At 40.3% G+C, this 23789-nt stretch overlaps 1 protein-coding gene across 2 annotated transcripts in view; it reads left to right on the top strand.

Moving 5' to 3' along the window:
- The window catches only part of plch2a (phospholipase C, eta 2a), a 100782-nt gene that overhangs the window by 41552 nt on the left and 35441 nt on the right, over window positions 1-23789 (top strand). For both annotated transcript variants that reach the window (XM_050064758.1, XM_050064759.1), the window contains exons 5-10: window positions 1368-1538; window positions 4205-4298; window positions 5326-5529; window positions 8821-8941; window positions 11320-11491; window positions 17639-17746. In XM_050064758.1, coding sequence (XP_049920715.1) covers window positions 1368-1538; window positions 4205-4298; window positions 5326-5529; window positions 8821-8941; window positions 11320-11491; window positions 17639-17746 — 870 coding nt within the window. The remainder of the gene's footprint in view (window positions 1-1367; window positions 1539-4204; window positions 4299-5325; window positions 5530-8820; window positions 8942-11319; window positions 11492-17638; window positions 17747-23789) is intronic.

Below are 23789 nucleotides of genomic sequence, written 5' to 3' on the forward strand. Positions count from 1 at the left end.
AACAATAATGCCACTGCTGCAAATATCGTGCAACATTTAGGCAGCTAAACTAGTTATAAACTTGACAGAGGAAACAGAACGAAACATTTAGCTTCTGAAATAATCAATGACATTATGCTGTTCCTCCTGCATGTATGTGCACTGTGATATATTATTTCACCCACCTGTAGCCCATCAGCACATCCCTGTGTGTAACAAGCAGAACGTACCTGTGCTATGAACCTGCCCATCTTATTGTCTGAGTAGTGTACTGGTTAAATAGCAGGAAAATACTGCGTCATTCTGTGTGTAGATCAGGTTTTTGGTGGTCAATGAAACAGTTGATTTCTGCTACCTCAAAATAGCAATAATGTGCCTGACCACATCTCATTTTAAAATCTACACAACTATGGGTGCACAGAAGGGTGCAAATTTGTAGATTTGCTATTTACACAATGTGGGCGCTGGCCCCTGAAAATGATATCAGTGTCCATCCGAAACTAACAATGACAGTTGAGCAGTGTTGTGCGCCACTTCTCACCAAAAGTAAGGTAGGGTCGATGTAATCCTTAAGATTATTTGTTTATTGGCATTATTGCCTTGATTTGTTTGGAGAGGGAGGGGATGCCATGCAGCAAAGGCCCGCAGGTTGGAATCAAACCTATGGCCGCTGCAGCAAGGACTAAGCCTTTGTGCATGGGATGCCTTCTCTACCTGGTGAGCCATTGGGCGCTGCGACTGATGTAATCTTACATGATTTATTTTGGATCTTGATGACATTGGGGGTCTGGTTTGGAGAGATTCGGTTTGTGGAATAAAATGCTGATGTTTGTTTTTTAATCTTCAAAAATGACCTATATGGCTTGCATTCTTTTCAGATCTTGTTACCCATGTTATGTTCCAGCTGAATAATTGTATATGTAGCCAATTTTCTGTTGCTTTTCTTTTATATTAAATTTAGGTGGATTTTAACTTGTTTGCTGATTTTTAAATTCTGTACTTGGTCTTGAAAACTAATTAGCTCAAAGGTTTTGTCAGCTAATTTATGGAAGTAAAACATAACTAATATGTCTAGTGTTTTTGTTATCTGCAACTGCGGTAAAATGTTTGTTTTTCTGAGTAAGACCAGACTTAAGTTAATTGTCACAGACATAGATTACATACTGTTTATGTCTGGAGGAAAAGTTGAATGTTAAATGGATCTGTATTTGTATGGCGCCTTTCTTGCCTTTCTAGTCTTTCTAGTCTCACACACACATTCCCACACTGGTGGCTGAGGCAAGGTGTCACCTGCTACTCAGTTTTTAACACACACACACCGATGGAATGTGATGAATATGTTGAAAAAAAACAACCAAACTAAAACTCCTTGTTCCTGGTGTGTGTAGGAGGCAGACACAGATGATAACCAGGGGACGCTGGGCTTTGAGGAGTTCTGCTCCTTCTACAAGATGATGTCGACACGTAGGGACCTGTACCTCCTTATGCTCACCTACAGCAACCACAAAGACCACCTTGACACAGATGACCTGGCCCGCTTCCTGGAGACTGAGCAAAAGGTACACACTGTGTTTGCATTTTAGCTTTTCATGTCACCTACGTAAGAGGCCTGCCAAGCTGCAGACCACAAGACCAACAAACAACAAAACCAGTTGTGATGCAGCGACCTGTTGCTGTGTTTCCAGTGGCATTTTAGCCACCAATGTGGATGTGTTATAGCGACCAGTTGTTGCTTTTCCACCGGGGATAGTGCCACGAAAAGTGGTAAATTTTTGACATTGTTGCATTTCCTGCTGGGATTGTGCCCTCAAAACCGGGTATTTCCTGACCATAACTAAGGGGTGTTTGTGTCTAAACCTAGCTACACTTTAATCACAGTGTTGTTTGCAGGAACCGTGCCAACATCTCTTCTAGCAGTTGGATGTGTTAACTGGGAGGAACTTCAGTGTTACCGTGACATTCCCTTCTGTAAATGTGAAATCAATCTCAGACCAATGATTTCCGAAGAGACAAAGGCGTTTTAGAACGTTGCAGAGAAAAGTTGCAGTGGTGTGAACTGGCTGGTGTTAGCTCGACTCAAGCCAGCTGATGGTGTCACCTGACACTCAGCTGGTCAAATTTCCGGTGGCTGGTTTTGTAACGTAGAGCTAGTCACCTGTCTCAACAGCTAATCAGCCTGTAGTGAAGTCTGCTAGCAAAATGACCGCAGACAGCTCATTCACTTGCTACAGCAGGTGCGCCGTTCCCACCATGCCCTCTGTTTCCGTCCTCAGGGTGTGCAGGTGTCGGATGGTGGGTCGCTGCTGCTGCTCACTGTATGTGCTTATGTGCTTATGTCAGTAACACATTTTCTCATGTAATTTACATTTAAACCACGAAACAGTTACAATATTGAGAGTTAACTTCCTTTAGGAAAAAGCAGACATTATTCTCCCATGAATAGATATTTCTGTTGCCATCATCGCAGTTGACTAGTGTAGTAATGGCCAATAAGTGGCCATTTATTGCTCAAGGCCTCAAACAGGTTCTCTCTGAATACTGAACCAATCAAATTTAATAGCTCTTCGTGGGCTGCTTCAGAAACATTGGCAGAAGTGTGTGTTATTTCTGCTCTCTCATAGTTTTGTTGACTAAATACCCATAAGGCTCCTTGCTTTTAGTTTCTGCAAGGTGGGAGGTCAAAAACTTAACTGCATAGCCATTGGGTCCCTGAAGTGGTACTTAATGTTGGGAAATAAAGACAGTGAGGACCCTACAGGGACATAAGCATTAGTACCATCACAGCACTTGAGACTCAGTTTTAAAGGGTTTTTAAAGGGTTTCTCCACACTAATGCCTGAAAAGGAAAAAAATGGCAAATGAGTGTAACAGCTAGTTTTTCTTTAAACACTCGGTGTGTGTGCTCCTGTAGCTAATTTGCATTCTGGCAGGCTGTTTTCATGTGTAGAAACAGTCACTTTAAAAGCAGAAGGCTCTGTTTGGATAAGATATAATCAGCTCTGCTCAGGTGGGTCGTATTTTTCTCTAATTAAAGTCAGCGTTAAGCTCTGGTGCTGAGAATGACATGGCATCCCTTCTCCTGTTATTGGGGAGTGGTAGAAGCAGTTTTGTGAAGGGATTTGTTTGAAATGATGTCAAGATGCAGCAGAGTTGTCTCTGCTGGTATCATTAACTACATACTTTGTAGATACCTGTTTCTTTTTGCCTCAAATAAGAAATAAGAGGATATGAGACAGTCCAGGTTTTGGATTTAAGTGTCCGTTAGAGTTTTCAAACTGAATTTTTCTGGAATTGATAACTGACTGAAAAGTGTTAATGGCAAACAATAGCCAGTATCTGTTCCCACACAGTCCAAACTAAAGTATGTTTCAAGTTCATTTGTAATTTTATTTTTTATTGACTATCGATTTATTTGATTTTTATAACACATGTACAGTACAACATGTTACTGAAATATATATATATATATATATATATATATATATATATATAATCTTTGTTTCTCCAGATGTATGTAACTGAAATAAAAATAATTCATTCATTCATTTGTTGAAATGCAGAAAAGCTCAGTGTGTGTGTGTGTGCTTTTGTGTGTCTGTCTAAGTGTGCCAGTGTATAGAGAGCTGGCAGCAGCCTTCTAGCTCTCTGCTGCTCAGTAAGCTTTTTGGTGCCAATCCTAAGTAACAATGGATGTGGGCTAACATCTGCTGAGTGTCTGGATTTACTCTCCACACATTCTCTCATCCAGATTATGGTGGGATGGGTAGTGTACTCCATTTAACACACTTTTAGACACTCACCCTGCTTAGCACTGTAGAAGTGGGTTGGAAAAAAACATTGTCTAAAATGGAAACAACCCTGAAAGCAAGTCTCATCAGGCTAAAGCTAAAGCTGAGTTATTTGACTTTGTTTAAAGTGTCACAAACACACTGACACAGTATGAGAGTGTCCCGGCTGAGCCCCGCCCCCTCTAAATGATTAACAAAGATGGGATCTGATTGACTGATCAGGCGGCTTAAAAGAGCAGCTACCAAACAGTTTGATTCTGTAACCAGGATGAAGAGAAAAATGACACACAGGGAGCTCTCATAACGGGATTATTATCCTTTACTTTTCCTCATAGCTTCAACCTGAAGGGGATTTTCTTTACCAGGAATACATGTTTTATTGTGTTTTTAGAATATATGTAGTAATGTTGTTTGACGTGCATTTACTTAATTTATAGATGACCAAGGTGACCAAGGACCACTGCCTGGAGATTATCAATAAATTTGAGCCGTGCTCTGAGAACCAGAAGCAAGGAGTTTTGGGAATTGATGGTAAGTCCACTTTAATTTCAATTATTTTTCACATCATGATGTTTTGTGACCAGAACTAAACTGACTGCTGTTATTTTCTTCTGGATTTCTGTATTGGCTGTCTGCATATTAAGAACTCTGTTAATGTTTACTGCTATTCAAAGAATTCTCTTTTAGTTCTGACACACAGTGGGTTTTTTGTGAAAATGTTTTCCAGCAAGGTCAGAAGTCCTTGGGTCCTCGGTTTCTTTTTTTCTTTTTTTTTTTAATGACTATTTTTGAGGCTTTTGCCTTCATTTGACAGGATAGACTGAAGCTTGAAAGGGAGATTGAGGGAGAAGGCATTACATGCAGCAAATGTCTGCAAGCTGGAATCGAACCCACAGCTGCCGCGGCAAGGACATTGCCTAACCACCAAGCTACTGGGCGCCTGAAGCATCCATATTGTCACAGACATGGATAACTGTTACTATGTATGGACTGTAAGAGAAACTTGACTGGATGCATACAGCCGTGGTATGCTAATTCTAGTTTTTAAGTGTCACTTAAAAGAGTACCAACTTTAATATGTAGTCCATTGAAAAGTCCAGAGTCTTTTGTTTGTATGTTAAGTACAACGAAAGATTCAGTATGTGTTCAACCAAATGGATCCACATTCACAGTGTGAATCCTCTCTCTGACTGACTGAAATAAAGCTGCTATGCAGAGTATTGGCAGTATTTTTATTTGACACAAATGCATCATTTTCATCCAACTAAATTAAAATGTTTTGAGAAATGACATGGACATAGTATGTCAAAAAAGAGAATAACATATACCTTGAAAAACATAAAAGGTGTTTTTTAGGGAGTAACTTAATGACGTTAAAAAAAGGTGGAAATATATGTGAGCTTCTACAAGAGGAAAACTGAGGACAGGATACTTGAAGAGTCAAAGCAGTGGTAAACCCCATTGCCACTGGAACGTATTCTAAACATGCAAGCTCTTTCAGAATGGATTTAAGAATAAAATCAAAAAGAAAAGTTGTAATAATGAATGTTTCTTGCAGGTATTACAAATTACATGCGCAGCCCAGCTGGGGACATCTTCAACCCAGAACACTACAACGTGAACCAGGACATGAACCAGTCACTGTGCAGCTACTTCATCGCCTCCTCACACAACACCTACCTGATGGGTGACCAGCTCATGTCACAGTCCAGGGTGGACATGTATGCCTGGGTGCTGCAGGCCGGCTGTCGCTGCGTAGAAGGTCAGTGTGGACATGTAAAATTTATACTGATGTAGACATATATATATATACACATACACTAACTGTGCAAGCACAGTTTAACAAGGGGAAAACAAATGTCAGTTTGTATGCCCTAGTGCCGGCAATAGCCATGGCCAGAGTTTTCAGGTCATCTGCCCTTCGGTCCCATTCTTGTGAATGCAATATCTCAAGAGCACCTTCAGGGAATTTCTGGAGATGCAGCACAAACATCCACTTGAACTCAATGTTGAACTGATTAGATATTGGTGGTCAAAGGTCAATGTGACCATGCATCAGTCTCATTCTTGTGAACGCGATATCTCACCAACACCTTAAGAGAATTTCTTCAAATTTGGCACAAATGGCCACTAGGACTGAAGAATAAACTGATAAGAATTTGTTGGTTGAAGGTAATACTCAATTTAAGTACAAAGGTACCTATGAACTGTATTTAAATACAATAGTTGAGTAGATGCAGTCAATTACTTTCAACCACTAATTTAGGGTTTATATCAGAAATATGTTTGTTGTTAATTTTACTGGAGATATTAAAGATTTCACGCAAATACAATCAAAGCAAAAAATAACATTTTATGGGTTTTAACATAATTGTTTTAATATTTTATTATAACATTATTATATTATTTCTGTTTTACAAAAGACTGATGACATTGCGTCATATGTAAGATAATATTAAAAATGAATGTTTACACTCAGGTGATCAATCAAAACCAACCATCAAAGTCCATCATTATACTGTATTTTTTAAAAAATATATAAAAAGGCCTTGAAGGAATTTCCAAATGTCAAGGTCACTCACTGCGGCCTTACATCTTGAGGAAATTTTCAGAACTGCCACAAATGTCCACTTGGACTCAGCAATAAAGTTATTAGAATTTGGTGGTCGAAGGTCAAAGGTCACTGTGACCTCACAAAACATGTTTTTGCTATAAATCAAGAATTCATACACTAATTATGAGAAAACTTAAAAAAAAGTCTATTTGTCTAATTGGAAATAATGATGAAGTGATGACATTTTATTTTCAAAAGGTCAAAGGTCAACTTCACTGTGACATCATAATGTTCTGCATAAAACACTATTCTGGCCATTATTCAACGTCATATCTTAGGAACAGAAGGGGAGACATTTGGTCAGATACTGAATTGATGACTTTAACTTTTGGTGCCCTCCTTGAAACTTTGCTGACTGTATAGATCGTCTGTGCTGGCGGGGGGGATGATGCGTGTGATGCATCCATGTTTTCACAGACATGGATGTAAACTGTAAGAGAAAGCTGACTGGTGGGCGAAGGCATATAACCGCGGGTTGGTAACTCTATTTTTGGATTAAAGCTGCAGTATTCATTCATATGCATGTAGCTCACTGTTAATAAGGATTAAGTGTTGGGCAAGAAATTTTACCTGATAAGGCAAATAATCAACTTTGCCTCTGCATTAGAGATGGAGTTCAGGAGCATTTTTATTAAATCTCGTTCTGAATCCTCTTATTGAAGCCAAATTCTTTCAAATCCCCTATCAAATCTTTTTATAATAGGTAGTTGTTTTGGTGGTGCATGAAGATGTCTTAATTAAAAAGTTCCTGTTTCACTCATAGCCTTTTTACATTGTCACTCTTGGCCATGCCAAGCAAAGTCATGCTGCACCGATTTGTGTTTCCATTGTCAGCTTAGACTGAGATGGACCTTCTCCAGAGTAGGTCCAAAAGCTGGGCCGTCTGCCCTCAAGCGTGTAGCAGTGATGTGTTGCAGACCGCCACCAACCCCTGATGACCCCCTACTCCCCCCAAAACAAGCGTGTGTGTTGCGAGACTACAGGAGAGCAGAGAGAAAGGCGTTTTTTAAAAGTCTCTGTGTGTTCAGCTCTCAATACTTTTGTAGCTTCTAATTGAATCTCTGTTGTTTGGAGTTTAATTTCTCTCCAACATCCAGTTTTTACTTAAGAAATCTGCTTTATTTTACTGTTTCCTGTTCACTGTCAGATGGATTAGAAGTTGTGTGAAGTTGGTGCTCGAAAACTCAACATTTCCTTATTTTGGTGCTTCACAATAAAAGCTTATACATAACAAATTAACTGGGGACTTTTATCGTGATAAATCTATCCAAGTGTTTTTCACTGAATTAGCAGGACTTTGTTAGCGACTTTTCTTCAATATAGCCAAGTGGGAGGAAGAGTGAAAGCAGAAACAGCCATAGTGAGATGTTGAAGAGCTGCAGACAACCGGCTCTTACTGCTCTGCAAACAGCTCACCTCCAACAGGTAAACTTCTTTTACCTGCCGTGCTGTGGAAAAACACATGCAGCAAAAATAACAGGAGACTTAAGCCGTGGACCAGCCTGCTGCGTCATCACTCAAGACCAGCCATCCTCAGTTTTAGACACACCTTCAAGCAGATAGCCCTGTTGTAATGGAAATGCAAATCCTTGCTGCGATGGGCAAAAGTATCATACTGTACCTGAACCATGGAGATTCTGCTGTGCCAAAGGAAAACAACACCACATCCACACACACATAGTATGAGAGATAATCTCTAAAAAAAAAAAAAAAAAAGTGTTTCCTTCTCCTCTTATTGCTTCTGATGGCGTTGCTAGAATCCACTGTGGCTAAACAAAAACAAACAATCAGAGCCGAGGCGTCAGCTGTCAGTCATGTTACTCACTTCTCGTGAACTGCTGTCAAACTGTCAATCTAGGCAGCGCTCATCAATTATGAATCAAGATTTTGTTACTGCATTGCTTATTGTCACCTCAGATGCATTCAGAAACATATTTTAGTTACTGTTTAGCTGAAAAATGAGAACATTTGCTCCGGTTGGTTGGTGGTGCTTTGTTTGGGCTTGACTGTTTTGAACATAAACTGGTCCCTGTAGTTTTTTAACAAACGTTACCCATACAGGAGGAAATGTTGCATTTGTTGGGGGACTATTTTCAGCTTTGGTTGAATCCACATTTGGTGCTCAAGGGAGTAGTGGGATGGAGTCATAATAAACTACAGCATGTGTGTTTATGGTAATGAAGGAACATGTGACCCAGTGGTTCACTGATGTGCATTAGATAACAATGTAGCTCTATGGCACAGAGGAAGAAGATATATCAGGCTGTAGATATACAAACACAGCGAATACTTGTTTTACATACATTCTTTGTTGATTTGGGTCTAAACATGGGATTAGTTATAGTTATAACAATGACTCTTTAAACTGAAACCCATAGTGGTTTGAATTTTTAGTAAGCTTCCTAATGACAGTCTCTTCTTTTTCTGTCCTGTCCACAGTGGACTGTTGGGATGGTCAGGACGGTGAGCCCATCGTCCACCATGGCTACACCCTGACCTCCAAAATCCTCTTCAAAGACGTCATCGAGACCATCAACAAGTACGCCTTCGTCAAGAATGAGTACGTTCATACGCACACACACGCACGCGCACACACACACACACACGCGCGCACACACACACACACACACACACACTCTCTCACTGTTAAGATTTTCTCACCCTTCCAGTTATTTTTTTCACAGGCTCACACATTTATTCAGTCAGCCAGAACACTCTAATAGATCACTTTATGTTTTATCGTCTTTCCATTGATGGCAACCGACAGGCCATAAAGCATGTGTGTGTAAGGCTTTAATAGGAATGAAAATAACCCCAGCAGTATAAGGATATGCATGCTGTCAGTACACATCACAGCATGCATTGCATCACGCAGGCTGTTGGGTTGTAAAACCACTGAGAAAAATGAGGGAAATGAGGCTCTGAATACAATTGCAGGGTCAGACGGCTTTAATATGTCTCAAAGCTTCTTACATTTGAAACTTTAGTGCACTGTGTCTAGTTGTGAAAGCTTTCCCTAATAGGTTGGTATATGTTGGTGTTAAGTCACTGCTTGGTGATGGCCTGTGAGGTGATGAGTAAATGTTTATCCAGAATAAATGCATATAAGCAGTGACAGGATTGATCTAACAGTGTATCTGAATGTAGTGCGTTTGTATGAAGACTGAGAATTTATTGGCACTCACAGTGAAAGCTACATGGTTGTGCATTTGGTCATATAATAAGCTTATAATATTTAATAGACTGTCTGTCTCATTAGTTTACAGTTAATTTTCTTAAGCCTCCATGCCAGCTATAGCCGTGGCCAGAGGCATGCAATTTTTCAGGTTGTCTGTGCGACCGTGTAAGAGAAACTTGACTGGTGCACAGAGGCATACAACTGTGGGGCGGTAATTCTAGTTTTTACATGTCTGCGTTGTCGAAGCTGTCTTAAAACAGCAATGACGCCCAGGTTGGCAAAACTGATCGGCACTGCAGTCTTGCGCTGGAAGAGACCCCCCACGCCTCTTGTGGAGCTGACAGTAAACAACTCTGTGCTAACATTTCGGCAGGCATTAAAATGAAAATGATTGGCTCTCACATGGTGGTCCCTTGCATTGCATCAGATGTCATTTGCATAATGTTTAGTTGTTTTTCAGTAGGCAGCACCGGGCTGCAATGCCATGTCCCATTGAGGGTAAATAGCAGCCTATAAGTGTCCCATTTTTAAGTCGATATGTATGACTGGGGTGTAACACATCACTCCAACATCTCTCATAGATGATAAACTGGGTTCTTAAAACCAGTCAGTGAGCTCTCATGTCCTGTATGAAAGCTACACTCCATATGTTTGTTGACTCATCTACTTATGTTTTTAGATTTATTTGTCACCCATCTGCCCAGACCATACACAGTACATCCTCATAAACCACAATAAAATCCTCCTCACACCTGTGCAGATACAAACATAACACCAAGAAAAAAAGAAAAGCATACACACAGACCCCTTTCTCCTCCTCCTCCTCCTCCTCCTCCTCCTCCTCCTCCCCCTCCTCCTCCTCCTCCTCACAGAATCTGCATCACAAGGTGATAATCTCATCGACATGCACAGAGTCTGGAGGATGCAGAGGAAATCTCTATTTTTAGATCCTGTCTCCTCAAGTAAAATGAGGGAGAAACACTTGCTTTGTGTGCATGTTCACCCTCGCTGTGTGTTTTTGAAAACATAATTGTGGACACTATATTCCACAGATAATTCATTAAAATGGAACAGGGTGAAAGGCTGCATTCAACATCAAAGAGCGATCAGATTTTCCAGGGTGATGTATAAAAGCAGGCTCTGCAGAGGGCTGACAGGGACAAAACTGGGACAAGAAGCCTCTATCTGACTTGTGGCTGTTACACACCGAGGGCATTTTTGTGTGTGTGATTAAAGGCAGATTTTAAAGGCTGATTTTAAACCAGCGTTGTATTATAACAATGTGGGCAGTATGTGTAAATGAACTGTGGTAAGCTTCCCTCATTCTTACCAACTCCCAGATTTCCCTGCTCATCTCAATTATAAGCGTAATCGGGTAGAATTTCACTGGCTCTAGGGCTGTTGCTTGAACTACAGATTGCACTTGCCCATTTTTGTATACCCACCACCACAGACGGACACAAAGAGTATAGAAGAGAACTGACAGAGAAAGTGCCTACCCTATTTTTCTCTCAAACATAGAATAACCTCTGATCAGATGGTCAAACTAGGCAGCAATGATCAAATATAAACCGAGATTCTGTTATTATGTTTCCTATTTCTCACCTGAAATGTCTTCAGAAACATATTGTAGTGCAACCAAATCATGTACTGGTACAGCCAACTGAGCTATCAGTGGAAAAGTTAGTCTGAAGCTGTGCTCTTGTCCTCGCTGACCTTTCAGCCCTGTAACTCCAATCTGTTGTGTGATCATCCCTCAGATACCCAGTCATCCTCTCCCTAGAGAACCACTGCAGTGTTCCTCAGCAAAAGAAAATGGCCCAGTACCTGATTGAGATCCTGGGGGACAAACTGGACCTGTCCAACATCAAAGCCGATGAGTCAGGTCTGCTGCCGTCACCAGAAATGCTCAAAGGCAAGATCCTCGTCAAGGTAAAGTCAGAGCCCAGTTTGAATGTTTAAATGTTAAAAAGTGACTTACTCTCCTTGGTGAGGGGAGTCAGTCCTCAGGCGATTATTTCAGCTCACCGTTTTATTATCTGGAGTTTGAACCTCACAGAGCAGACTTCAAAGACAGAAGATAGTGGGCTGATTGAATTGATGTGGTAAGAGAGGGTTTGAATATGACATGTTTGGGAGAAGAGAATGAAAAAAACAAAAACTTGACTTGTAGGAAGGGATATAAAGCTTAAGATGTTTATGGACTGTGTTTAGTAACTGCAGGCTGGCTTACTGGTCTGTGTTATGATAGAAAAACAATATCCTGAGTCCAGCTAACCACAGATAATGATGATTGCAGCAGGTTAGGGGCAGACTTGATTGAGGGCTTCACTTCACAGCTCAGAGGAGCTCTGAGGTGATAAAAATTTTGCTGCGCTCATGTCATTCTCAGTTGATACCGCACATTTACATCAGGCTTTGTGAGCTGTGGCAGGTGCTCAGGTTGCTCTGGGTTGTGTTTCTCTATTCAAAAAAAGTGGTGGTGTGCAACAAAGCACCCTGATTGGAATATAATCCGGGACAATTTCTATTTATTTATTAGCTCATTTTGCACTGTCAAGGACTGCACTGAAATTCCGTTGTACCTGTTACAATGACAATAAACATATTCTATTCTATTCTATTCATTAGGCTGCCAGGATGCACGTGATTCTTCAGTTTTTTGATCTAGTTTAATATTTTCAACATGATTGGGATTCCACCACTACTAATATGAAATCACTTGGTCTCAGTGTAGTTGTAGTGGTCATACATAACATATTGTCAAGTTTCCCTTCATTTCCCACCAAATGTTTGTAATGTAAACCATTAAAGCACAGTTAGTTTGACTCACAGCTTTAACCAACAGAGGCGTGTTGATGAGCAGCAGCGGGCCTCTGTTAGCAGGGGAAAGGAACTGTGTTGAGGTTAATGAGGTTTTATTGATGCCAGATGCTTTCACTAAAGAGAGGGCACCCTGCCAATACTCGGCACAGTAAGGACTGCTCTGCCAGCTGTTACACCAGCACTACTACCTGTAAGTTAGAAAGTCCAGTCTGATTTGTCAAGTCTCACCTATCATCAGCTGATAGTGGAAGTGTGTTTTATTTTTTTTAGTTGTTTTTGCTCATTGATCCTAGGGCTGGGCGATATAATAACCATCTACGATATATGGTTTTATTTTCAACCACTCACTCACTCACTCACAAATTCTCCAGCAACACTACGAGAGACACAGCGCTGCTACTCTGTTTAATCTCTCTGTTAATTAATCAACAGTGTGACATTGGTTTATATGTTGCATGTGCTACAGTAAATCACGCTGCTGGATGAATGAAATTAGCGCAGTAGCACACATACAATCCAGTGCTGCGCTGCATGTGTGGGAGACAGAGCTGCTTGATTGTGTCAGGTGACTGTTTGCTGGATTATGTGTGAGATTGATTACAGCGCATCGCCATTTTTCTTAGTAGTTGTTTGGGTTTAGCGTCAGTGCGTCATTTCATTCTGCATTTCTATTGGTTGGTCAGTAGACGTAGGTCCCAACAACAGGCACACAGTGAGATGGTCATCCCAAATTTCCGACACTGTCAGAATTTTATCCCAGGCTGTCTTTGATTGCGAAACCGTGACAATGGCTGTCCTTGAACCTCTCTCGCTGTGCGACGTAGGACCACAGTTTTAGAGCCACAACTAAAGATATAGCAACATTTCTTTGATGATGGTCATCTTTCGTTTGGGACAGCCCAATGTTGCACAGTGTATACTGGCCAAATTGATCCTTTTATATTCATGTTATAGTTTTGTGTCCTGTGTTGCAAAGCTTCAACCTCTGTAGCTCCAGTGCTATGTGCTAAAACGTTAACATACAGTGCTGATATTTATTTTACATCATTTTTCATTCACATGTTGTGCAGCTGTATATTTTCAAACAGGGGAATAAAATCTCTGTCTTTTTTTATTTTGATGACAGTCAGTTTTTATTATTAAGTGCTTGTGACATTTCAAATGTGGCTTTGACTTGCAACTGAACATGTAGCTCATTTTGTAGAAACTACCAAATATAAATAGCGTAATGCCATTCAGCCTTAAAATACCATGGTGTGAATTTTTGTCCATATTGCCTAGCCCTAATTTATCCATATTCTCATATGTGACATTAGTTTTCATTTCCACATTTCCACGCCAGACAAAAGAGCTCAAACACCCAATGGAACAATTTGTGTTTTTCAACTTGGCAATAAGAACAAATTTTATAATATGATGTGTTCCATTCAGTGCTGTTTGTTGTGTGTCAGGGGTGCGTCTGTAGATGTTTGTGTGTAGGGGCGGCAGCGGCTCTGTCCACAGCACTGAAAGGGAGCAGAGAAGATCAATATACAGACAAACAAACAGACAGAGAGAAAACAGTACTTTGTTCTGTTCCTGCATGCTGTCAGTGGTTGTGAACTTTTGACTTTCTCTTAGAGATAGAAAGAGAGAGAGATGCAAGCTGCAAACAGCTGATTTTTACTTGTTTAAAAAGCTTTAAATAACCTTGCCGCTCCATACATCAGAGATTTTCTGTCATTTTATGTTTTAATCAGAACACAAAGGTCCTCCACCGCTTTACTCTAAGTGTTTCTCCTGTCCCACATAAGTACTAGTGAGAACACTTTCTGTTTTTATGTGCCTAAACTGTGGAATTCACTGCCTCTGGTTATCAGAATTGCAAGCTCTCTCTGAATTTTGGAAAGTAAATTAAAGTTCTTTTAATTTGGAGTAATAATAGAGTCTTAATTGGGCTGCATGTTTGTATGAAAGGTGCTATATAAATAAAATTGAGTTGAGTTGAGATTCTATGCACCTCCCCCTGCTGATTTTGACATACAACCTCTCTGTCAAGTTCAGAAAATATTTAGCACTCTGCAAGTGCCACCTAAGTGCTCTAATTAATAAATACCAATATAAGTAATATATCATGATTTACTGGGGGAAACTAAGCAATTTTATGAAAAATCAGACACTCAGCACCCTGGTATAGCCTGAATGGAATGAACCTTTTTTGTCACCACATTATCCTGCAACGGGGACGATTCCACTGTGAGACTGGCAGTTGAATCAGACATTGCATTGATTGTGGAATATCCGACTATCCGGGGTCACCCCAGTGCACACTAAGCCATACAGTGTTGCTGCAGGCCACCACTTACCATGGGACACTATTTATATAGTCTATGCTCTTACCCCGTGAGGCCTGTAAATGGCAATAATAGAGAGTGCAACAGGTCCTGTAAAAGGACATGGTTCACACATGGCTTTATTACATTCTAAATCCTCTGCAGGGCTTTAGCACTCTGCCCTTTAGGAGGCCTTGGTAGCCAAAGATAATGTCAAAGAGAACCATAAAAAGAAAGGGATTCTAGGCTTCAACAGCTCTTAACAGTGATTGGGTTAAAAACATTTCCTTGATATATAAATCAGACACTTTGATATGCTGTTAACAGGATACATTGCTTGACAATGTTTTGACAATGTCACATCACAGAAACAAAGCAATGTCTAACCAGTCATATGGCAGCCCTTTAGGAAAACACAGCTCACACATCAAAATAGGCAGAGTGGGGTCTGTGGCTACACACACCATAAGCTGATGTTCACTATCTAAAGCCAGATAGGCGAGACAGGTGCTCCCTCCATCACAGCATACAAAACAACCAAGCAGCCGTGCAGTGAAGGGTAATTATAAACGTTTAAATGTGGTACAGGTGACAGCAAACTGACTCTGTAATATTGGTTACATAGAAATATCTAGTTAATGTTTTATAGCAGTAGCTGACATTAGTCACCCTAAGGTTCTGGTCATAGCTGACCAAGTTGCTATAGCTGCAGAATGTCTGTGACTATGTGGTCCAGATCTTTTTTTCTTTCTTTTTCTGATTGTTTGTTTGCTGTCATGGGACACAAATCATATTTTTACTAGAGTACTGTAGACACAGAAATCCAATGTTTTCCAATCAGATCTGGACCAATTTTATATTTGGTACTAAATCCAATACATATACATACATACTGATCAATGGCCGTGTGACCACTGTGAGAACAGTCATATCAGAATTCACGTGTGTTTTTCCCATACGCCCTTGGTTTTTCTACATCAATCATCACACAGTGTGGCAGCAGTCTGTTGAAACCAAGGCCCCATAAACAGCACCAGGCTTTGAAGCCAATTTGACATCATGGCCAGACTGTGGAATAATAACTTCCATGGTCATCATGTGATGCCATTGGGCTCAAAAAGACTTTGTAAATCAGTGGATACATTTTTTTAATCGTCACAACTTCCGCGAAATTACTCGTTTCACTATTGAGACTTCATCTGGTGTGATAATATTTCAAAAGTATAGAAGAGCTTAGCACCTTGGCCGGCAAAATCTCTGGTGTGCTTGCTCTGTGGGCCCAATAATATCGGAAGATCTGGGTATTTTTATACTAGGGAAGTCAAACTTCACTACATCCGTGGTTGAAATTACAGAAGGCTGCCACAGGTGTACTACTGCTGCAGTGGGCTGCTCCAGTCGCCAGCCAATAAAGCCTGCTTTCTGACAGTGACAGCTTACCTACATTTTGAGTTCTACTTTGACAGCATTGTTATCAACAGATATACTGGAATGTAGCCACGGATGTCATAAGTTTTTGAGGAAATGTTCCTCTGTGAAACCCTTCACATTTTGACTCCATCATTCCTGACTCCTTCCCTGGCCGCACCTCCAGCTCTCTGTCCGCAGAACTACCAGCAATAGCTGCTAATTAATTTAAAGCTATGGGTTTTGCATTCTTCCGTCTTCTCACCCTCATTCTCAACATACTGTATGACGAATTATCATCCGACCTCTTAAGAAAATCATTTGGGAGAGGAAGCTTGCACTGCTGTGTATTAATTTTTCCGCCCGTGCCTGTCTCCCATATTTGACATTTTTTGTTGCTGCTCCAACGCACGGGTGTGTGTGTTTATTTATTGTTTATTCTTTATTTGAGGCATCTGTGGTCAGAGATCCGTTCACACTGATGTCAAAAATAGGTCATTTCAAACATGAATGTGAAAGCACTAGACAGAGAGATCAATCTGGAGGAAAAAATTGTAAATGAGCTTTAAGCTCTGTAATGTGAACATAGTGTATCAAATTTAGCAGTGCCTTTTATTGCTTACTAAGTCAACGTAAAGGGGAAGAATGTGTTTAATCTCCTTTCAAGAGTTACATAGTCTCGCCATGAGAACCACCATAAAAAAGATGGGACAGGAAATAACCCCAAACTAAGTCACCTGAAACATCGCCATCCAACAAACCAGGGAGAACCTACGCCCACTGCGGCAGACACCAGAAAATAGACCCATCCCCTGGGACGTGCAGGGAGGACAAAGTTATGAAAGCATGCAAGTTAAAGTAAGGTCATATAATCACATTGGCTGTAATTATTTCAGATTTTAGCAAAATTAGTACAGATTTAACAAGACTGAATATTTTTATATATTTTTAAAATAGATTATCCGTTTCCAACTCACACAATGCCTGATTACTTTTTATATTGTGCATCCTCAACTGGGTAATTTAGTGTTTTTTCAGGCTCAACAGAAATATTGACCTTTTTATGATATGATGTATGTCTGTCAAAAAGAATATGGTGATAGACATTTGTGTGATGTCATCCAGCCCCAGTGTCAACAAGTGATGCACATTTTGATACTCTGTGGGCCTGAAAAGCACAAGGAAGTTGCTATTGTCTGCCTTCTTCAGATTTGTTCTGTTAAGTGTCAGGCTTTTGTCTGTTCATGACCATTGTTCCTTTGACGGCAAACTTCTAAAAAATCTAACCTCATTTTCTTGGAGTACATTTTGAATACATAGAGTGCAGTAGAAAGATGACTGAGGATGGTCCCTGACTGGACTTAAAGTGTGGATGTTGTGATTGCAGTACGTTTTCAGTATCAGAAGCCCCGCTGACACCAGGATTGGCCCATGTAACCTAATTTTTTATGTCCCAGAAATGGATGAATTAAAATGTTGCAGCTGTTTGTTATTATAATGTGAAGCTCAACTGACTCGTCCAATCCTCCACCAGGGGAAGAAACTGCCTCCCAACATTGATGAGAACGCAGAAGAAGGAGATGTGTCGGACGAGGACAGCGCTGATGAGATGGAGGACGACTGCAAGCTGATGAACGGAGACGTGAGTACCTTCTTTATTTCTTGTCTCCACATCACCACATTTCTCTCTTGTGTCTTCCAGAGTTCCAGGCAGATTTTGTGTCCTTTTGTCCAGTGGATGAAATGTGAATTTTGTGTGCATTTCGTACTGTTGATGATTTGTTTAATCTAAGCCCTGGTGATTGTGTGGGCATTCTCCTCTCCTGTCTTCTCTTTGCTCCTTATCTGTTCCTCGTTCTTCTGGCTATTTGTTCTCATTCCTGCTCTTCTCTCTTCCTGTTTGTCCCTTTCTTCTTCTTCTTCTTCTTCTTCTTCTGCTCTTCAACTGTTGCTTGCTTCTTTCAAAGTGGAAGGTACTGTATACAAAGCTCATTCTCAGCCACCTCAGAAATCTCACCCACTTATTTGACATACATTCTCATCCTGTCTGTGAAAGTTTAATGTGTAGGCCCAAATAAAGTTTGCAGTATTGCATCTTTAAGATGCTCCATCAAATGTGTGGTGTAAAGATTATTTATCTGGAATCAAACATACGCATGCATAAGTGTCTTGCAGGTCTCAAAACTAGTGAGAACAATGTCAGTCATACGCAGTAAGTGAACAATACAGAGTTCTGTTGGTCCCAGAATTCACTCTTTGAAACCTTGGTAGGCAGCTACATGGTGGACAATGTTTTAAGTGAAATAGTCACATAAACTATAAAAATTTGAATTTTACAACACAGGCTCTGTAGAATTAACTGACGAATGATGAAGATGAATAACTTATTTTGTTTTCAATATCATCAAATTTCCGGAAAAGCAGCCGTGGCAGTTGTGTGGCTGGTAGAAGTTTGAGTTAAAGGGTAAGTTTGGTATTTTTCAACCTGGACTATATTTTCCAGTGTTTTTGTGTCTAAGTAACTGTGAGGTCACACACTCACATGCACGGGTACAGATGGAAGGTAGTCGGCGTAACGCTTAACAATCTTTATTGTGGCTCGTACACAACGCACACATATACACACGAGCCGGTTCCAGCTCCAGCTCTGGCTCTCGGGCTTTCGCCCTCTCTCTCTCTCTCGTGGCCCTACCATCCGCTCTCTTCCCGGACCCAGCCTACTGCAAGAGAACCAGAACTAGGTTACCAGCATGCTTTTATGGTTTGACTGTGATTGCCTGATTCTGTCCAGCTGTCTGATCGCCGGCTGAGACACTCCCCCTCCCTCCTCCAGAAGCCAGCAACTCAACCACACCCCGCTGCCACAGTAACCAATGGGAGCAATTTTTTAAACGTGTTCAGTACTCAGCGACAGCACTACAGCCAGCAGCGGCAAAACAGACTGCAAGGGAATTCCTGCCAGCAAATGAGCACCTTCACTGTACTGTATATCCACTAAAAGTGGTTGTTTTTGCCACTGACGGGCTCAGATTGTTATTACAAGTGTCTGACAACATTATGGAAATGATCTTACAGACAGACTTCTTTGTTAAATATTTGAGCCTTTTGTCATGTCTCTGCACCGGCGATAGCTGTAGCCAGAGGCATTATGTTTATACGTTGTCTGTCATTCGTCCCATTCTCGTGAATGCTATATCTCAATGCCTTGAGGGAATTTCTCCAAATTTGGCAAAAATATCCACTTGGAATTAACAATGAATTGATCAGATTTCAGTGGTCATGGGTCATGGGTCAACATCACCATGACCTTGCAGTCGTCTCATACTTATGAATGCCAGATCTCAAGAACACTGTTAGGGAATGTCTTCAAATTTGGCACAAACTTCCACTTTGAGACGAAGATAACCTGTGTGTGTGATGCATGTATGTTTTTACAGACATGGATGTAAACTGTAAGCAAAACTTAATGGGCTCGCAGGGCATGCAGCGGCGAGGTGGTAATTCTAGTTTAACCAGAACCAGCTCAAACATTGCTACCGTCAAACTCTAGACTCCATTCAAATAGTAGTTTTATCATAATACACTCAACAAAAAAGTTATATAAATCTCACAAAAACTGTATTGATTTGCTTTCACTGTTTTAACAATCACTAGCAATAGTGGCTATATATATGCTTAAATTACTGTTTATTTAAAGGGAGTCTGATGTGTGTGGCAATGGTGATTTTGGGGCTTTTTTTGTTTTAACAGAAAGAATCTTACTCTTTAACAAAAAGGTCTGTCTCTGTAGGGATCCTTTCCATAATGTTGTCAGACACTTAGAATGACAAGCTGAGCCTGTCAGTAGTGAAAACAAGCACTTGCAGTGAACGTACGTTGGCAGTGCTTAACTGCACACACACAGATTTGGCAGTCAGTTTTGCCATTACTGGCTGCAGCGGTCTTGCTCAACACTGGAGCAATTAAAAGACTTGTTTTTCTCATTAGTCACTTAGATACAAAAATGTGGAAAATATGGGTCAAGGTTGGAAAATACTGAAGTTACAGTTTAAGTTTGGTTACAGTTATTGGTGCTGATAAAGCGAGAGAACATTCCAAGATGGACGTACATGGCCAGTGGTTAGCACATCAGGGCCAACATTGTTAGGAGAGGCTGTGTGTGTATGTTCTCATTCTTTTTTATTACTTAAAGATGTTTTGATGAAAGATCTTCATCAGGTCCTAATGAATATGTTGGTGGCATGTGTGGGCTTTTTGTTCACTACATTGAACCAGTGCACTGACAGTAATCTTCAGGTCCAGAGACTTCAGGTGTCTGAATTTTATTCAAACCATTGGCAAAAGCATCTTAAGTCTTGAATATCTGCTTGAATTGTTCTTCTGTCAGGGTGGAAAAATCTTTCAATCATATTTCTTATTTGAAAGCAAATAAAATAACTATAATACACAGTCTCATCCGAATAAAGCATGAGGCTTTGCTCAGATTAAAACTAATATTTATTATTCTACCAGAACTATGTAATCCCCCTGCATTATATCCGTCATATCAGATGGACACCACTGACTGGGGCACATTCTTCATTAATAAATCTGCACTGAGCACTCTTAATGGAGCATTTTGCTGTTGCTTGTGCTCTAATTACAGACTGAAGTGGTGTATGGATACACTCTGCCACCATGTGGCTGAACTGAGCATGTGCATATTATTAGAAGCAAGGCATTGAGCATTGATCTTCCATTTATTCCATTTCATCTTTATAAAGGATGTTCTACTATCACTCTCTGTCATGCTCTTACATGTGGAAATGCTTCCATTACTAGGATCCTGCATGATTAGTTTTTATTCTTATTCTTGTCGGACCAGGGTAAGAGATAATGATCCAAGATTTCTACTGCAGCAGGACCTCAGATAAAGCCAGTGGGCTCACTTGGTCAGTTCACTGAAATTAAAAAACACATATTTTCTCCCCTAACTTTGGAGTTATGTACCATGCAGATAGTTTTGGCTTTATTTGTCCAGGTTTTGGGATATCTGTCTCTGAGATTTCTGCTCCATACATAAAACACCATATATCATTTACTGTCATACTGCAATCTAGAATAGTTTACATTACTGAAGCAGCCATTCATTAAATGGTCTGGGAGGTTCTGTGTGGCGTAACATAATGTACTGATTCAGCTTTGCTCCTCATTAAGGGAACAGTTCACCGCCAAATCAGACTAGTACTGTACTGTTTACAGTCTAGATGGTTTCGCTGTGAGTTGCTGAGCGTTGGAGATATCGGCTATAGCGATTAATACAACAGGTAGTTCCGACCAAGTAATTTGATTGGATGAGAGGCATTCCATGAGTGCTGATATAGCCTAGATTACAACATCACTGGATGTGTCATGTAACAGTAAAATCACTCCACTCACAGGTGTTATAAATTTAAATACAAACTGTCACACTCGCTGCATTGACGCAAACTGACACTATAGCGTTACACCAAGAAGATTGATATTTCCCCCAAAATTACATTTAAATTAATCCAAGTTTCATCTGCCGAGCTCGATGAAGTTACACAGCTGCAGATCAATGTAAATACAAAGTAGCTTGTGAGTTCCTGGCGTGTGTGCTGCGTTGGCTGGCAACAGACTGGGGGAACTTAATTTTTTTTTTTCATGGAGCTACATAACATACTTAAATCATTTATTTCATCACCTTTTGTTAACATTTCCTTACTCAGCATTGCTGTTTAAGCTGTTGTTGAACTGTTCTATAAAAGCAATATCACACTTGAGGTCGGCTGTGGCCTCGTGCCTATGACCGAATCACAGCCGTGACGATATACAGTACAACATCACTCCCTCTCATGTCATATTGCTTAAGTATGCCGTCTCTCCAATTTAATGGAACTAGATGGCACTCAGCTTGTGGTGCTCAACGTGCCAAAAAAATACATTTGAACTTGACCCACCAACTGCACCACTGTGCAGAAGGAAGTGTGCATCTACTGCTTCCTTACAGTGTTTTCCATAAAAATAAGAGTTTTATGTGTGGTGGGGGAAATTAAGAGGTTTTTGCAGGTCCGTAAACACAGCACAGGCGGAGCCCTCCATGAGTTCTTTTTTTCTTTAGTGGCAGTTTGTGATTGGATAATTGATCTGTTATTCCATTCAGATCTGATCAGATCAGATCAGAGCAGATTGTTGGATGACAGGACCAGCTGCTGTAAATACAACATTTTAGACCCAGCAGAATGAATAGTTAAGTTTCACTTTCAATGCACCTGACGTTTTGCTGCTACGTCTTGTAGTGCTGTAAATAACCAAACGGTATATACAGTATTTTCCAATAGTGCTCTTGAAGAACAGCCCAGCTGCAAAAATAAAACATCTGTTTGTAGTGGCAGGTATTTTAACCTTGGCGGGCCGCCAAATAAATATGAATATACGGGGAAACTCTGTGGTATAGTTCAGTCATTCAGTTTTTCAGATGCATTTTTTTGGCACTTTGACCATCACAAGCTGAGTGCCATCTAGTTCCATTATATTGGAGAAAAGGCAGACATCTCTACAGCCAATATCTCAAACACCCAGCAACTCACACCAACATTTTCTAAATAGATAAATAGAACAACAGGTAAGGGGAAAATGTGTTTTCAGTTGTTGGGTGAACTGTCCCATTAAATTTAACCTCTGGTAAGATCCTGCATTATGTATTTTCTCTTTTGTTTATCTGGTTAGACCAGAGTAAGACAGACTTCTACAGAACGACCTCTGACAAAACCCTCAATTCACTTTAATGGATGATTGTAAAGAACAGCAACTGAGTTAATGCAGGAAAATGTGCCTCTAACTAAAGCACAGTAGTCAGTTGAGTTTGAATGATACTGCAAAATAAAGTTGGATCAGGTACTCAGATGGACCGTGTTGGATAGCTGAGATGTTACTGTTGGTTTTGTTGAAGTTCTGCTTCACTTTAGGCATTTCCAGTGTGACTGACAGTTTTGTGCATTTACTGTACTCCTTACTGGGAATACTTTTTGAGCCATTATTACACTGACACATTCTGCCCAGCTTCATCTAACAATTAGTTTTATAATTGATTAATCATTCGATTTGTTTTTCAGTTAATCGCTACACCTGTTAAATGTCAGAAAATAGTAAAAACAATGTCCATTGCAATCACAGAGTCACCAAGTCCAAGATGACACCTCAAAATAAATTGTTTTGTCCTACCAACAGTCCAAAACAGAGAAAAGTAGGACATCGTCACATTTAAGAAACTAAAATCAGAGAGTGTTTGGCATGTTTGCATGACATGATGAGTAAGTAACTTCAATTGAACTGTGTGTGCATGAAGAAAAAAAGACCGTAGAAAGGATAAGATAGGAGCGGGAGATCCAGAGAGCTGATGTTAAAGCCCCCCTCATCTCTGCTTACATAATGTTCCACATAAATGATTTCACATCATCCAAATTTATAAACTTGTGTCAGCATTATAAGACAGTAAATACAGTCAGGTCCATAATTATTTGGACAATGATACAGTTGTCATCATTTTGGCTCTGTACACCACCACAATGGGTTTTAAATGAAACAATGAATACCTGCTTAAAGTGCAGACTCTCAGCTTTCATTTAAGGCTTTTTTTCAAAAATGTAGTATGAACCTGTAGGAATTACAACCATTTCTTCACA

Source organism: Epinephelus moara, chromosome 16 (assembly GCF_006386435.1).
Source record: "Epinephelus moara isolate mb chromosome 16, YSFRI_EMoa_1.0, whole genome shotgun sequence".
In the NCBI taxonomy this organism is placed as follows: Eukaryota; Metazoa; Chordata; class Actinopteri; order Perciformes; family Serranidae; genus Epinephelus; species Epinephelus moara.